The sequence below is a fragment of the Oryx dammah genome, unplaced genomic scaffold (assembly GCF_014754425.2).
Source record: "Oryx dammah isolate SB20612 unplaced genomic scaffold, SCBI_Odam_1.1 HiC_scaffold_6, whole genome shotgun sequence".
NCBI lineage: Eukaryota > Metazoa > Chordata > Mammalia > Artiodactyla > Bovidae > Oryx > Oryx dammah.
In genome coordinates this window covers 18,644,328-18,661,473 of record NW_024070190.1, presented here as the reverse complement: position 1 = coordinate 18,661,473, position 17,146 = coordinate 18,644,328, and the positions used below count along the sequence as shown (strand labels likewise).

At 41.5% G+C, this 17,146-nt stretch overlaps 1 protein-coding gene and 1 non-coding gene across 2 annotated transcripts in view; one reads left to right on the top strand and one right to left on the bottom strand.

Annotated features, from left to right (window-relative positions):
- Positions 1-219: 219 nt before the first annotated feature.
- Positions 220-17,146, bottom strand: part of GLUD1 (glutamate dehydrogenase 1) — a 40,052-nt gene continuing 23,125 nt past the window's right edge. The window contains exons 6-13 of the mRNA XM_040242159.1: positions 13,739-13,918; positions 11,269-11,406; positions 9,666-9,803; positions 9,338-9,418; positions 8,596-8,719; positions 7,401-7,492; positions 4,092-4,154; positions 220-1,606 (exon numbers count right to left, since the gene is read on the bottom strand). Of these exons, the coding sequence (XP_040098093.1) occupies positions 1,487-1,606; positions 4,092-4,154; positions 7,401-7,492; positions 8,596-8,719; positions 9,338-9,418; positions 9,666-9,803; positions 11,269-11,406; positions 13,739-13,918 (936 nt within the window). The 3' untranslated portion in view covers positions 220-1,486. The remainder of the gene's footprint in view (positions 1,607-4,091; positions 4,155-7,400; positions 7,493-8,595; positions 8,720-9,337; positions 9,419-9,665; positions 9,804-11,268; positions 11,407-13,738; positions 13,919-17,146) is intronic.
- LOC120865527 lies at positions 2,160-2,265 on the top strand. The gene has a single exon (XR_005721435.1). It is a non-coding gene; the product is annotated as a U6 spliceosomal RNA (small nuclear RNA).

Below are 17,146 nucleotides of genomic sequence, written 5' to 3'. Positions count from 1 at the left end.
TTTAAGCACTAGAACCTCTTCCCTGAGAACAGCCATTGATATTGTTTCATAGAATAAAACACAAAAGAATCCAAGAATCAAATTTGGGCTGCTCAGTATAATCCAAAGATACGTTATGTATGTGTTTGTTTCAAAAATTTCAGAAACCCAATTATACTTTTATCATCTACTGACAAAGGCAAACATATGAAATACAAAAACACAGAAATGAAACATAAGCTTTGGAAAAGGTAGTCTTTTTAATAACTGTTTTATCACCAGGTTAAGTCATGCAGTTACAAAGTAGTTAGAAATTTCTAAAAGGATATTATTGTTAAAAAAAAAAAAAGAAAAGAAAAGCTCATTCTTACATAAATACTCTCTAGTACTTCATTGGGGCACTACTGTTCAAAGGCCCTGGCCAAACAACTCCCAACAAAACAGAACCCCAAGTTGCTTCCAGCCCACTAGGGACGAAGCCGTGCACAAAGATGAGGCCTCTAAACGAGGACACAAAGTCAGGGCGAGTTGGGGCCATTGGCAATGCTCAGGGCTGCCAGCCAGACTCCGAAGAGGGAGCCCAAGCGGTTTTTTCTGGGATACTCTACTTGAATTATCGTTCAATTAGTCAATGCAACAGATCTTCAAAAGAGAACAATTAATTAACATGATAAGGAGGTCACTACATTCTTTGGACTATATATCATAATTGTGGTTAGTAAATTTCGACAGCCTTAACAAAAATAGCCTCCATCATTTGCAGGTATGAAGATAACTTAATTCTCTACTAGGCTTTTTATTTTTGCTGGATGACAGTATGCAATTGACAAGCTATAAATGATACTGTTTTATGTTATAAAAATACTAGCTTTTTTCATTCATTATGTTTATAGGCATTCACTGCTTGAGTCAAGGTTAGGCTTGTTAAATGATTAAAGGCAATTTTCTTACAGCAGCATGTACTTTTTCTAAAAGAATAAAATACGTAAAGAGAAAGAGTTTTGTTTTTTGTTGTTGTAACCTATAAAATCGAGTTATTTTGCTGATGTAAAATACCAGTAACTCACTTGAGAACCATGCTACCTCCTGAAAATGCCACATACCTGCTTCCTACATGTGTCAAAGCACCCGACAGACGTGTTCAGAGCTGAAGCGGCAAGTGACTGACTGGTCTTGGCCGAGAAGAGCTTTCCTAGGGCCAGAGCTGACTGTGCTGGAAGCAGCCATGGAGGAAGGCAGCACAGGCAGACGGAGAAACCTTATTTAAAGGCAAAATGCCCAAACGACTCTCTGGAATAGCTATTTTCTACGACCACCTATTAGCTTATATATGATCCCTTAACCTTAATTTCTTTTTTCTTAAAGGGCTGATTTGGATTGACTTGCTGCGAATGGTGTCCGTTATCTATTACGTCATGAGAGAGATTTCTGTGGTTACATGTAAACTTGTGATAGGTCTGCAGATGAAGAGGTGGAAGGGCAGTGAGGATGTCAGCCACAGCCTGGTCTATGTGAAGGTCACACCAGCTTCATTGTACACCTTGAAAACCTTCTCGATGGCGTTGACGTAGGCGGCCGTTCTCAGGTCCAGTCCCAGGTTATACTTCATGGCTGTGCGCATGATTTGCTGAGAGGAAGGAGGAAAGGCAGTGGTTATCACCCCGACGCCAGCAGCCGATCCATGAACACACAAGGTACATGTGAGCCTGGTACAGGTTGCCCGGCTGCCACTTTAGGACTGGATTTGTATAGCCAAAGAGAAACTACTTAGGCGGTAGAAGAACTTCTAGTTGGGAAGGATTAATTCTCTGGAATTGATACAAACTATTGTTTAGGCAACAAGAAGGTGCTACTCTACTCTTCCAAATTTAAGATGTGAGCTATCTCTAGACCCCTTAGACATCTAGTAATCTGAAGCAAGTATGATATACACTAATAATGTGAATGAACTAAGGATGGGGTGATGGAAATGTTCTGGAGTTAGTGGTGATGGCTACACAGCTTTGTGAATAAACTTAAAGGCTGTTTTGTTATATATTTTAAAAGGGTAAATTTACGGTATGCTAGTTATCTCAAAAAATTAACGGCAAACACCATGATCAATATCTGCTCTGCTATTTCAACTTAATGCCAAGTGGATAGAATCTGAACTTGAGAAGAAGTTAAGAAAACTGGACTCAGTGCTCGCTTCGGCAGCACATATACTAAAACTGGAATGATACAGAGAAGATTAGTATGGGCCCTGCGCAAGGGTGACAGCAAATTCGTGAAGTGTTCCATATTTTTCCTTTGACCAAGGAGGCAAGAATATACAATGGAGAAAAGACAATCTCTTTAACAAGCAGTGCTGGGAAAACTGGTCAACCACTTGTAAAAGAATGAAACTAGAACACTTTCTAACACCATACACAAAAATAAACTCAAAATGGATTAAAGATCTAAATGTAAGACCAGAAACTATAAACTCCTAGAGGAGAACATAGGCAAAACACTCTCCGACATAAATCACAGCAGGCTCCTCTATGACCCACCTCCCAGAATATTGGAAATAAAAGCAAAAATAAACAAATGGGACCTAATTAAAATTAAAAGCTTCTGCACAACAAAGGAAACTATAAGCAAGGTTAAAAGACAGCCTTCAGAATGGGAGAAAATAATAGCAAATGAAGCAACTGACAAAGAATCTCAAAAATATACAAGCAACTCCTGCAGCTCAATTCCAGAAAAATAAACAACCCAATCAAAAAATGGGCCAAAGAACTAAACAAACATTTCTCCAAAGAAGACATACAGATGGCTAACAAACACATGAAAAGATGCTCAACATCACTCATTATCAGAGAAATGCGAATCAAAACCACAATGAGGTCCATTTCACGCCAGTCAGAATGGCTGCGGTCCAAAAGTCTAAAAGCAATAAATGGTGGCGAGGGTGTGGAGAAAAGGGAACCCTCTTACACTGTTGGTGGGAATGCAGACTAGTATAGCCACTATGGAGAACAATGTGGAGATTCCTTGAAAAACTGGAAATAGAACTGCCATACAACTCAGCAATCCCACTGCTGGGCATGCACACCAAGGAAACCAGAATTGAAAGAGACACATGTACCCCAATGTTCATCGCAGCACTGTTTATAATAGCCAGGACATGAAGCAACCTAGATGTCCATCAGCAGACGAATGGCTAAGAAAGCTGTGGTACATATACACAATGGAGTATTACTCAGCCATTAAAAAGAATACATTTGAATCACTTCTAATGAGGTGGATGAAACTGGAGCCTATTATACAGAGTGAAGTAAGCCAGAAAGAAAAACACCAATACAGTATACTAATGCATATATATGGAATTTAGAAAGATGGTAATGATAACCCTGTATGCAAGACAGCAAAAGAGACACAGATGTATAGAACAGTCTTTTGGACTCTGCGGGAGAGGGCGAGGGTGGGATGATTTGGGAGAATGGCATTGAAACATGTATAATACCATATGTGAAATGGATCGCCAGTCCAGGTTCGATGCAGGATACAGGATGCTTGGGGCTGGTGTACTCAGATGACCCAGAGGGATGGGATGGGGAGGGAGGTGGGAGGGGGGTTCAGGATGGGGAACACGTGTACACCCGTGGTGGATTCATGCTAATGTATGGCAAAACCAATACAATATAGTAAAGTAATTAGCCTCCAATTAAAATAAATATATATCAAAAAATAATAAAAAAAGAAAGAAAACTGGACTCAAACTGTGCTTGAAAGGCTTTGTAATAATGATCAAGTTGTCAAGAAAACTTTCACATATACCAAATTCTATGCAGTAAGGTAGCTTCCTATAGCTGTAACAGAGTAATGTGCACTGAGCTGCAATCCAGTTTGGCTGACTAAGCTAAACATCACTCCTCCTAACTTGGCATTATTTATTTCAAAGTCTGGAAAACATATTGAGGACCCTAGAAACAACGCTCATCATTTAAGAATGAAAAAGCACACGTTCTGGAACATTTAAACAGACTGATATTTCCTGTCACTGCTCACACAATCGGGCAGCTGAGGGGACACAGCTGAGCTGCACTTCATGTAGCCAGCAGAAACACAAACCACATCTGTATACGTACCCTGGCAGAGCGCTCCATGGTGTAAGCTAAACCAGAGTGCACGATGTCTTTCTCAGAGGCACCCTGTTAGGAAAAAGAATAGTTGAACCAAAACCATACAAAGACATGCTTCACCTGTCAGAGCACAAAGGATTCTTAAGTCAATATACAACGAGATAGAATTGTTTTCTTTCAGGCAAGATATACTTAATTTAAAACATTTATATAACATTTGTATCAATTAAGAAACATGGGTTAAACCTTATTCCAAACTTTTTCTACCAAATTAGGAAACACTTGCTTTACAAGTGGAGTACTGCTATGCCTTTCACTTACTCACTCATTCATTTAAATATTGTATATATACTATGTGGTAGGAACTCTTCTAGGTACTGGGGACACAGCAGAAAACAAAACAATGAAACTTCTCTCTTCTCATAGTTTAGATTCTAGCAGAGGAAACGGCATACACACTTAAAAACCATGCCGCTAAGATCACCAAAATTTTGAATTCAGACTGAGAATGGCTCAGGGCCTAAGGGCTTCCACTGTTAACAGGGCAGAGTGATGACAGGCATCAGCAGAAGGGCCGGCGAGGGAAGCAGGGAGAAATCCAGGAGGATGCGGCACCCTGGGAGCTAAGATGTATTTCCACGGGGAGTGATCACCTGTGAGCAGCGAAGTGAGATGAGAACTAGAAAACGACAACATGGCAAATGACAGTTTGGCGATGCTGCCAAACCGGTTACCTGGACAAGAAGAGTTCTGGTGGCGTGCTGGGCAGAATAGGAGGTACGGATATAGAAGAACTGAGAACAGAGCACATGCGCCTCTTACGGAGGTATGCTGATTAGCAGCGGTCCCCGGTTTCGGCACCGGGGGCGGGTTTTGGGGAAGACCATCTCCCCATGGACTGGGGAGGAAGGACGGTCCTGGGGTGACTCAAGCACGTTTACTGTGCTCTTTATTTTTATTATTATCACACTGTGATACATAACGAAGTATACAGCTCACCATCATTCCCCACTTGCTGACAGGCTTCTGATATGCGCTGCAAGCCACTGATTTATTACGGTCTCTGTGCAGGCACATCTGTTGACGACTTGTATCTGCAGCTGCTCCACAGCGCTAGCACCACCGCTCCAGCGCCCCTCAGATCATCAGGCACTGAGTGCTTGTGAGGCGTGTGCGAGTCACAGTAGGGTTTGTGTGCCTATGAGGATATCGTGCCGTCGCTGATCTGACAGGAGGCGGAGATCAGGTGGTAGTGCCAACAATGGGCAGTGGCCGTAACTACAGATGAGGCTTCACTTATTCGCCTGCTGCTCACCTCCTGCTGCGCAGCTGGTTCCTAATAGGCCACAGATGGTACCCAGGGGCTGGAGGCCCTTGCTATACAGGAGATAGAAATGACAAGACCTGGCAGGGCAAGTGTGATGGGAAGATTTATACTTTCGTAAGAAAGCACTTGTTACATTGATAGCAAAGACTGAAGAGGGAAAACTGATGATGCAAAAGAGGCAAAGGTTCGCTGGAAATTGAAAGTAGGTCATCTAGTTGCCCCGAACAAGATGCGGGCTGAGATGGAAGCACAAAGAGTTGCTCTGTAACAGTAACAGGGCACAGATACCAGGACATGAACTGGAGTGCAGGGGAGGAGAAAAGGAGAAAATATGATATAAATCACCAGGCAAATGAGAAGATGAGTGGACAGGGGAAAGTAACTTAATTGCTGGGGAACTGAGAGCCTACTGGAAGTCAGAGTTTGAAGAGTCAGTGGGGCCTCCTGCTACAGGGAAGGAATGGAGGAGGCAGAGCACGGAATTTCATCAGGTTCTGGTGTTAACAGGGGGTGTGATGAAGCAAAACAAGACCAGGGAGTTAGTGTAATGATGCTGAATGGAATTTAAGTGAAGATAGGGGTAATGAGGGACAGTGAAAAGATGATCAGGTCAAGGATACAGGTCCTGGCAGGGCCAGATCATGGCTGGGGAGGGGGAGACTAGAGGAAAGGAGCTTGGGGCAAAAACTTGTTTTTCAGCTAAAACTTATTACAAAACTCCTGTAATAAATAAGTCAGTAAGAGGTGAGAAACAGCCTTAAAATTGAAAATTGGAAGCACTGAAAGCATCTGAAAGTTGCAAGACTGATACACTGGCTGCTCTGTGGCAGGCCATGTGCTGTGGCAGGCTATGTGCTGCGACATGGGGTGAGCTGCTGCAGCGGCAGGAGCTGGGAACGCACGGGACTCCCCTGGGATGGAAGGACAGATGACAGGCTGGCACACAGAGGGAACTTTCAGGGAACAGAGATGTGATGGTACTCGAGCAGGGAGCGGGTCTGGGTATTCCAGAAGGAGTGACCAAAACTAAGGGATACATAGTTGTGGAGAAGAGGAAGGTTCTTTGAAGAGAACAGTTAGTATCCAGAGTGGGAAAAACATTGTCTCGTTCAAAACAAAGCCCTTAACATTTCCCCATGTTGTAACAGTCTTAAATTATTTTCTATGATGGACTATTTCATAAGATATATAATTTAGCCATTTTCTGGCCCTCCCCCACCACCAGAATGTTAAATCAAACCTAATTTTGAAGATGACTACACACACAGTTCAGTGACATCATGCACAGAAATCATTCCTCTCCTTTAGAACTGTTTTTGTAGGATTAATTCCCAGAAGGGATGTTATTATAGTGTCAAAGAGCAGGAACACTTTAATAACATTTCTGCACTGTCATCAGAATAAAGGTACAACTGCTTCACCACAGACATGGTGAGTATAAGATCCATTGTTTATGCTAGTTTAATACATTAAAGGATCCTTATTTTAATATGTATTTCTTTAACAATGAGGTTAAACATTTCTTCTCAGCCTATTTCCTGTGATTTTTTTCATGATGTCTGCCATTTACTGGTAAAGAGATTCTCTTTATGATGTGTATCAATATATTCTATTGAGAGCTAATTAACATAAAACATCTGTTCTCATCTGTTTTCTTAATGTGTCCATGTTGCAAGTTCAATCTTTATATAAGTCAATCTGTTTACTTTTCAGTTCTATTTCTCTAAAGCTTGAGAGTCAAAGTACACAATAATTCTTCACAATCGTGTTAGAATCACTCGTTGAGTCATCTATATTGTAAAAGTATCAAAAGCAGTAGAACCATGAATTATTTCACACTAAGATACTCCATTTTTAGAACATAATAAAAAGGGAAGTCATATAATTGTCATGTTGATTACCACCCCTCAAGCCCATTTAATCTGCCTGGCCTAATCTAAAGAAGAGAGCAGGCCGTGTATGGAAAATACTGTCACAAGCACACTCACCGATATCCTGTCTTGGAACTCTGCTGTGGGTACAATGGGAATAGTTCCACCATGTTTTCCAAACTTCCTTTCCAAACTTTCTTGAACAGACACTACAAAAAGCCGAGAAATGAAGATAAAATTTTGCTAGTAGGAGAAAACAAATGAAATACAACCAAAAGTAATCCCAAACTATATTCACAATCCTACACTGAATAGTTTTAGAAACCTTCAACACTAATGACATAAAAGGGTTACTCATTTAAAACTGAGCTAAAAAGAATAAAGCACTTTGCCAAATTCCTATGTAAGTGTGAATTTAGGTCACCGATCTGTTTCCATAACACCCATTACCAGGGTTTTCCTTGGCTCTTTTAAAAAGAAAAAGGAACAGGAATTGATGGAAAACTTCACCCAGATTCTCAGTGGGCTCAGTAAAGCTCAGCTGGAGGTCCTGGTCTTATTTTAGCTTGAGGAAAATACTAGTGTTAACTCTGAAGCCTACTCTAGTCAAAGACAAACAGCATTCTTATCAGAAGATGCAAAAAAATTCTTGACTCTAGATAGGTCTTTACCAAGAGCAACCTGAGAAAGAAACGGATGAGTATCAACAGGGTTTAAAATGATACTCTTTATATACTACTAACTTACAGATTATGTTCTGGGAACACTTGCAGAATAAACACTGGAATATAAATACATTCTAGAGAGTTCATATATTGAATACCTCTAAAAGAATTGTATATTTTTGGTCTAAGACTCATGAGACAGAATGGTTTCCTATTCTGAGATTAAACAAGAAGGGAGGGAGGGAGGTTTCAGAGGGAGGGGACTTACGTATACCTATGGCTGATTCATGTTGATGTATGGCAGAGACCAACACAATATTGTAAAGCAATTATCCTCCAGTTTAAAAAAAATTTTAAAAAACTAAAAGAAAAAAAAATCTAATTATGTAACTATTACTCACTTAATATCACTGTATCATTATTGGTCAACAGAAAAATAACAGAATTTTGTATCACCAAAACTACCATTTAATAGAAAAACTGTAATTACTTTTTAAAACCCAGATGCATATCAGAATTATCTTGGAATTTTTTGGGGAAAAAAAAGAAACAAAACGAAATTTGTCCTTTTATTAAATACAAGCTTTCCCCAACTTTTTAGATGGTCCAAAAGACTACTCTTAGAGAATACAATAATCAGAACTCACTAAGCAAGTGGTAGTTAGAATCCCTTTCATATTTGAAGGTCAAACGACCATAGCTGACATGATTTAGATTCTTCAGCCACTCAAAGTAAGATACTGTCACTCCTCCAGCATTCAAGTAGAGATCCTGTATACAAAGAAATGAGATGATGGTTTTAATAAAAGCTTACAGTGAACATAAGAGCTCAGTGTGAAAGCAGATTAAATTTCAGACTTCCCATACATATCTTAGACAGGGGCAGAAAATTTGTACTTAAGAAATTCAGTTTAACTGAAATTTTTAAAGTGCTTGCAGCAAAAGGAATTCTTCAAAATGCATCACAAGTCAACACTAACTTCTAATGGCCTTTTGCTACAGACCCCATGCTTAACCACTGAAAAACTTAAGCACATGTTACTCACATTAGCTTTCTGAGTGAAAGGAGCAAGGAACATGTGCAAGTTACAGTAGTATTTCTAGCACATTTAACATTTATATAACTGGATTTAAGAAGTCTAAATACATACTCAAGAAAGAGCCTGAAGTTGAAAGAAAATGTTCAGGTCCAAGTGAACTATCTCTCTTTTTTTTTTTGGACAGGCTTATTATGTTAACCACACTTCCACTTTATTTTCTTAAAAGCAAAATAAAGATGAAAAATTCACTAAGCCTTGGGAAACTAACAATCCTCTCCCCACAATTCCTTGCAAAAAAACAATTATGACTCTGAGTACATACAAAACCCAGCAAACACAGTTTACTTACTGGAATAACCATGATGTTCCTCTCTAGGAAAATCTTATCAGCTTCTGGAGTTGTCGGTCCATTGGCACCTTCAGCAATGATCTGCAAGAAAGTTAGAAACATAGAGAAATGCTGGTAACACTGTGAAATCCCCTGCAGCTGAGCCTCAGAGATATGTGCATGGGAGAGGGCTGTGAGAGAGACAAAAAATTCCCCTTTAAATTGCATGCTGGGGAACTATATGTGAATTATATCCCAGTAAAGCTGTATTTTTTTAAAGAAGAAACCCATTGGAGCTTTCCTATGACCTTCAATCGCATTAGTAAGGTTGAACCCATCATCATGTCACCTTGGCTTTGACTCGTGGTGCATTGGACTTGGTCAGCTGCTTCTCGCTGGCAGCAGGGATCAGTATGTCACAGTCAACCTCCAAGATGCTCCCTTCATAGATCTTTGCTTTGGGGAAGCCCAGGATTGTTCCATGTTGCTATAATTGATTAAAAATCAGAATTAATGGCTGCAACAGAGTTTAAATGTTTATGTTCAGTGCCTATCATATGAAGTCTCATAAGCAAACAAAGTGAAAAGACAACACACAGAAGGGAGAAAATATTTGCAAATGAAGAGACCAACAAGGGATTAATCTCCAAAATATACTCATGCAGCTCATTAAAAAACCAAACAAAAGCATGAATGGAAGACCTAAATAGATATTTCTCCAAAGAAGACATACAGATGGCCAAGAGGCACATGCAAAGATGCTCAGCATCACCAGTTACTAGAAAAATACAAACCAAAACTACAGTGAAGGGCTTCCCTGGTGGTTCAGTGGTTAAGAATCCACCTTGCAATGCAGGGGACACCAGTTTGATCCCTGATCCGGGAACAATCCCCATGCCTTGGGGCAACTAAGTCTGTGCACTTCAACTACTGAAGCTCTCGTGCCCTACAGCCTGTGCTGCAACAAGAGAAACTACTGCAATGAGAAATCCCTGCATGGCAACTAGAGAGTAGCCTCCTCTCACTGCAACTAAAGCACAGCAATGAAAATACAGCACAGCCAATAAATAAATAAAATATTAAAAACAAAACAACTGTACAATGAGGTACCACCTTACCCTGGTCAGAATGGCCATCAACAAGAAATCTACAAACAATAAATGCTGGAGAGGTTGCGGAGAAAAGGGAACCCACCTATACTGTTGGTGGGAACGTAAATGGGCATGGCCAATATGAAGCATAGTATGGAGGTGCCTACAAATAGAGCTACAGTATGATTCAGCAACCCCACTCCTGGGCATATATCTGGAGAAAACTATAATTCAAAAAGATATATGTAAGTAGCCAGGGCATAGAAGCAACATAAATGTCCACGGACAGAGGAACAGACAGAGAAGAGATGGTACATATACACAATGGGGTATCACTCAGCCAGAAAAAAAGCACGAAGCAATGCCACTGGCCGTGCCACGAATGGGCCTAGAGACTGTCCTGAGTGAGGAACGTCAGACAGAGAGAGAAACGCATGACATTGCTTATATGTGCCATTTAAACAGGGGCATAACGAGCCTGTCTGCAAAACAGAGACAGAGTCACAGGTGCAGAAAGTCGACTTATGGTTACCCAGGGGGAAGTGGGGGAGGGATAAATCGAAAGATTGGGACTGACAGACTTCTACATATAAAAACAGATAAGCAGTAAGAACCTACTGTATGGCACAGGGAACTCTACTCAATATCGTGTAAATGACCGACCTGGGCTAGAACCCAAAAAGTGGATACATGTATAACTGTTTCACTTCACTGTACAGCAGAAACTAATGCAACACTGTAAATCAACTATAGCCCAATAAAAACTAATCTAAAAAAGCAATGGAAACAGATTTCAATAATGCTTATTTCAACTTTATAACACCCAGGTGGTCAAACTCCTCAGATATTAGAATAACATACCAATTTGAAGTCTTCCAGTTCCTTTGGGTCAATACCATCTGGATTCCATATGCTGCCATCAGACTCACCAACAGCAACACATTTAGCACCAAAACGATGTAAATATCTCATAGAGTGCAGGCCCACATTACCAAATCCCTGTGAACAACAGTTGTACATGAAACAAAAATCAAAGTCCTAGCACAGATGGTTAAGTCATATTCTGACCAATACACATTCTATTAGTTTAGAAGTAATTCTCAAAATACTTTTGACAAAAGAATCCATGTCTCTCTTCAATAATAAATTTCTGTGTTTTGAAATTCAGAACTCGGGGCTTCCCTGGTGGCTCAGAGGTTAAAGCGTATGCCTGCAATGCGGGAGACCTAGGTTCGATCCCTGAGTCAGGAAGACCCCCTGGAGACGGAAATGGCAACCCACTCCAGTATTCTTGCCTGGAGAATCCCATGGATGGAGGAGACTGGTGGGCTACAGTCCAGAGGTCACAAAGAGTCGGACATGACTGAACAACTTAAAAAACAAAAACAAAAACAAAAAACAAAAAAAAAAAAAAAAAAAAAAGAAATTCAGAACTCAATCCTTTGTAATTTCTGCTAGTGAGTCCTGAAGACATTCAGTTATGAGCAGCTTGCTGACTTATAAAGAAATGGCAACTACCTAGGACCTCAGTCCCTGATGGCCAGATGTCCTATGGTCATGAAAAGATAAGTCACTAACTGGGAGGAATATAAGTCTTATTTTAAAGTAGCATTCAACTTAATTTCGATTCTTCTAAGCAAACTAATCAAACATCGATCAAAAGCTGAAATCTGGATCACCATGTATACACATAATAGTTTAAGAGGATGTATTACCTTGCAAATGTCCATTTTAAACCTTAAGAGATCCAAAGGATCTAATTTTAAAAACTGCAAATCTAGAGGCTCCAACTGAGAGCATGTAGAACTCGCCTCTTCCCAGAAATACATCAAAAATATATCTACGAATGGAACAATTTTCACAGAATACCTACTAATCACTAGACCTCAAACACCTAAAAGGATAAGAAAGATGTATTAATTTAGATCTTTCCATTAATAGATCTTTAGGATGAAAGAAAAAAAGAAAAAAAAGGGAAGTGGAATGGGACCTGTGTCCCTGTATTGAAAGTGTAAAACTGTTAATCACTCAGTTGTGTCTGACTCTTTGTGACCCCACGGACTGTGGCCTGTCAGGCCCCTCTGTCCATGGAATTCTCCAGGCAAGCATACTGGAGTAGGTAGCCATTCCCCTCTCCAGGGAATCCTCCCCAACCCAGGGAGTGAACCCGGGTCTCTTGCACTACAGGTGGATTCTTTACTGCCTGAGCCACCAGGGAAGCCCTGGAAGGGAGCTGCAGAAGGGGAGAGGGTCCTGTATCCTGGGAAGCCGCTTCGCAGGTGGGGGAGATCAGGAAAGGGGTTTCAGAGGCTCAGAAGAGAGCAACAACTGTTCTGTGGCAGGCAGGGCAAAGAAGAGACCTGCACAGACTGCCCATGCCACCACCCAGCGCACCTGGCCTGAAATACACGTCTGCTGGTAGAGGTGGGGGTGAGTGCTGAAACTCGGAGCTGAGAGGACAGACCTGGGGGAGGACTGCTGTTGGCTGCATGGAGACAGAGTGAGTGTGGTATGGCTGCGACAGAGCGTGTGTGAAGAAGCCTGGCCCTGCCACAGACACGGGAGTATAAGGATGAGCCACTGTTAAGGGCGTCTGACGCACGGGGCAGGGCTGCCACAGCACCCTCTTTCTCTGCAGGCACTGGGAACACGCACCCTTGCTGCGCTCTTGCTGCGCTCTTGGAGCTGGCACTAGCGGATCTCCCATGCACAGAGTGGGGCCGAAATCAGAGCGGAGCCCTTGGGCCGTGCACAGCAAGGGGGGGCCTCGGTGCATATCCAGTGCAGGCTTTGGTCTCAACACCACTCACACTTCCCATCCAGGGGATAACGGCTAGCATACACTGAGGAAAGAGGCGGCAGGCACCCACACCACAAACAGCCCTCGCACGAAACAACACTAAACCCACGCAGGCTACATAGGGATGCGCCCACGCGAAAAACAGCCCTCTGAGACCACAGGAGATAACTGCTTCTACTCACAGACATAGAGAACAGACTTGTAGTTGCCAAGGTGGAGGGGGCGAAGGAGGAATGGATTGGGAGTCTGGGATTAGCAGATGTGAATATGAGATGGGTAAAAAGCAAGGTTCTACTGTATAGCACAGGAAAATATATTCACTATTCTGTGACAAACCATAATGGATAAGAATATGGAAAAGAATCTACATACATGTATAACTGAATCGCTATGCTGCACAACAGAAACTAACAGAGCACTGCAAGTCGACCGTACTCCAACGGAATTTTTAAAACTTGCAAATCTAAAAACACTGAAAACCTTACTGCCTATTTATCAGTCATTCCTCAAGAGAGTAACAAACATTTTTACCTGAACCGCAAATGTTTTATCTCCAAATCCTGGTGTCATTCCTAAAATACTCATGTAAGAAGCCTCATTGATGAAGTTTTCAATCCCATGGAAAACTCCCCGGCCAGTAGCAGAGATCCGTCCATGGATTCCACCCTGACTGATGGGCTTACCAGTAACACAGGCATGGGCATTAATATCCTGTAAAAAAAGAAAAAGGGCGCAAAACTTAAAATTATACTCATTAGAAGTGAGTGTGTCTTTAAGGTATACTTTCGTCAACAGAGATAAATCTCACTTTTTCAGATTCTTGTTCCTAGAAAATATATAATAAAGTATATTGTACTTTCTGATGGGAGAAACAGGGTTTCTAGGAATTTAACATAAAGTAAGGACAATAAAGGACAGAAATGGTATGGACCTAACAGTAGCAGAAGATAGTAAGAAGAAGTGGCAAGAATACACAGAAGAACTATACCAAAAAGATCTTTATGACCCAGATAACCACGATGGTGTGATCACTCACCTAGAGCCAGATATCCTGGAATGTGAAGTCAAGTGGGCCTTAGGAAGCATCACTATGAACAAAGCTAGTGGAGGTGATGGAATTCCAGCTGAGCTCTTTCAAATCCTGAAAGAGGATGCTGTGAAAGTGCTGCACTCAATATGCCAGCAAATTTGGAAAACTCAGCAGTGGCCACAACACTGGAAAAGGTCAGTTTTCATTCCAATCCCAAAGAAAGGCAATGCCCAAGAATGCTCAAACTACTGCACAATTGCACTCATCTCACATACTAGTAAAGTAATGCTCAAAAAAAAAAAGCTCATAAACTGAAATTCCAGATGTTCAAGCTGGATTTAGAAAAGGCAGAGGAACCAGAGATCAAATTGCCAACATCTGCTGGATCATCAAAAAAGCAAGAGAGTTCCAGAAAAACATCTATTTCTGCTTTATTGACTATGCCAAAGCCTTTGACTGTGTGGATCACAACAAACTGTAGAAAATTCGTCAAGAGATGGGAATACCAGACCACCTGACCTGCCTCCTAAGAAATCTGTATGCAGGTCAGGAAGCAACAGTTAGAACTGGACATGGAACAACAGACTGGTTCCAAATTGGGAAAGGAGTACGTCAAGGCTGTATATTGTCACCCTGCTTATTTAACTTATATGCAGAGTACATCATGAGAAATGCTGGCCTGGATGAAGCACAAGCTGGAATCAATATTGCTGGGAGAAAATAGCAATAACCTCAGATGTGCAGATGACACCACCCTTATGGCAGAAAGTGAACTAAAGAGCCTCTTGATGAAAGTGAAAGAGGAGAGTGAAAGAGTTGGCTTAAAGCTCAACATTCAGAAAACTAAGATCATGGCATCTGGTCCCATCACTTCATGGCAAATAGATGGGGAAACAGTGACAGACTTTATTTTTTGGGGCTCCAAAAATCACTGCAGATGGTGACTGCAGCCATGAAATTAAAAGATTGGAAGAAAAGTTATGACCAACCTAGACAGCGTATTAAAAAGCAGAGACATTACGTTGCCAACAAAGGTCTGTCTAGTCGAAGCGATGGTTTTTGCAGTAGTCATGTATGGATGTGAGATTTGCAGTAGTCATGTATGGATGTGAGTTGGACTAGATAGAAAGCTGAGTGCCGAAGAATGGATGCTTTTGAACTGTGGTGTTGCAGAAGACTCTTGAGAGTCCCTTGGACTGTAAGGAGATCTAACCAGTCCATCCTAAAGGAGACCAGTTCTGAATATTCACTGGAAGGACTGCTGCTGAAGCTGAAACTCCACCAGTTTGGCCACCTGGTGCGAAGAACTAACTCATTTGAAAAGACCCTGATACTGGGAAAGATTGAAGTGGGGAGGTGAATGGGACAACAGAGGATGAAATGGTTGGATGGCATCACTGACTCAATGGACATGAGTCTGAGTGAGCTCTGGGAGTTGGTGATGGACAGCGAAGCTTTGCGAGCTGCAGTCCATGGGGCCAAAAAGTGTCAGACACAACTAAGTGACTGAACTGAACTGAACTGAAAATTGTAGCAACCAGAACAGTGTGCAATAGGTAAATCGATGGGTGGGACATGAGAAAACAGTCTTAATATATATAGGAAGTCAATATAAAATACAAGAAGCATTTTACGTCAGTGGCTAAAGTATGTACAGTTTAATAAACAGACAATTTGTTACCCTTATGAAATAAGATAAAGTGCCTTATTTCATACCATATCCCTTACCCTCCAATGTTCTAGCTGGAGAAGTTAAAAAATGACTATAAATACTTTTACAGAGAGAATTTAGGATTGTGTTAGCTGTATCATTACCAACAAAGAGGATAAAATAAAAAAACCAAAATGGTCCAGTAAAGTGATTTATGGTATTAGTAGTTTTCCCACAGTTTTCCTTCATGAATAGTTAATGCTTATGAATACAGAATTACAAACCAGGTGCCAAATGCTTTTGAACAGAGAAAATGCAAATGCTGGAGCTGACAGCGATCCTCTCTGAGGTCAGGCACTGTGCCGGCTGGCTGCGAGCTGCCCTGCATACCTAATTGTTCTGGAAAGCCTGGGCCAGGGTGGAGAACTTGCTTGCTTTCCAGTGCCCTCACATCTGAACACAAGTAACAAAAACTATGGCTTCTTATCTGAGGCCTGGCCCTGATTTTGGATTTCCTATCACTTTAAGGATAGTCTTTTACCAGCGTTTAGTTTAAGGGTTAGTTGGCAAAGCCTCACAAGACTTTCTTTTGTCGCCTTTGGGAATGAGCTAGGAAATGACAATGTACTGCCCACTGCTTTGTCCTATTCGGTCTAATGCTTTGCTTAAAAAGACCATCCCCAGGGCTCATTTAACGCAAGAAGGTAACATAGAAAAGCAACCTTTTGGGAATGGCAGGCAAAACCAAAATTCTTTGAAGTGCCTCAGACTGCTCCTGTTTTAGGGGATTTGCAGAATTTGCCTGGTGTAGTATTTATATTTACTTTTCGTGGTTACCAAGAGCCACATTATTCTCTGACTCACTTAACCCTAATGGCTATCACATGAAGTAGGTACTACTGTCATTTTCTAGAAGAGGAATGCGAGACAGAGAGCTTAAGGCACTTGCCGCAGGTCACAGAGCTGGCATGTGAAGAAGCCCGTTCTAGAACCCAGGGTGTTTACCCGTGCTCCCGACTACACACATACTGCGTCACCGCAGGAAACGAGACAAGTCTAAATTTCTCCACTAGATGCTGTGGCCACCTTCCTCTCTTTCCCAGGAAACAATATTCCTCCTCTTCTAAGGCTGATTTTCCACTAGGGCCCTTAAAAGATGAATCCACGGCCCACAGCCAATCAACATGCCAAACGACAACAAAAACCTTTCTCTTTGGAAAACAGGCACCTTTCAAGCTGTCCTCTAGCCAGGGCCATT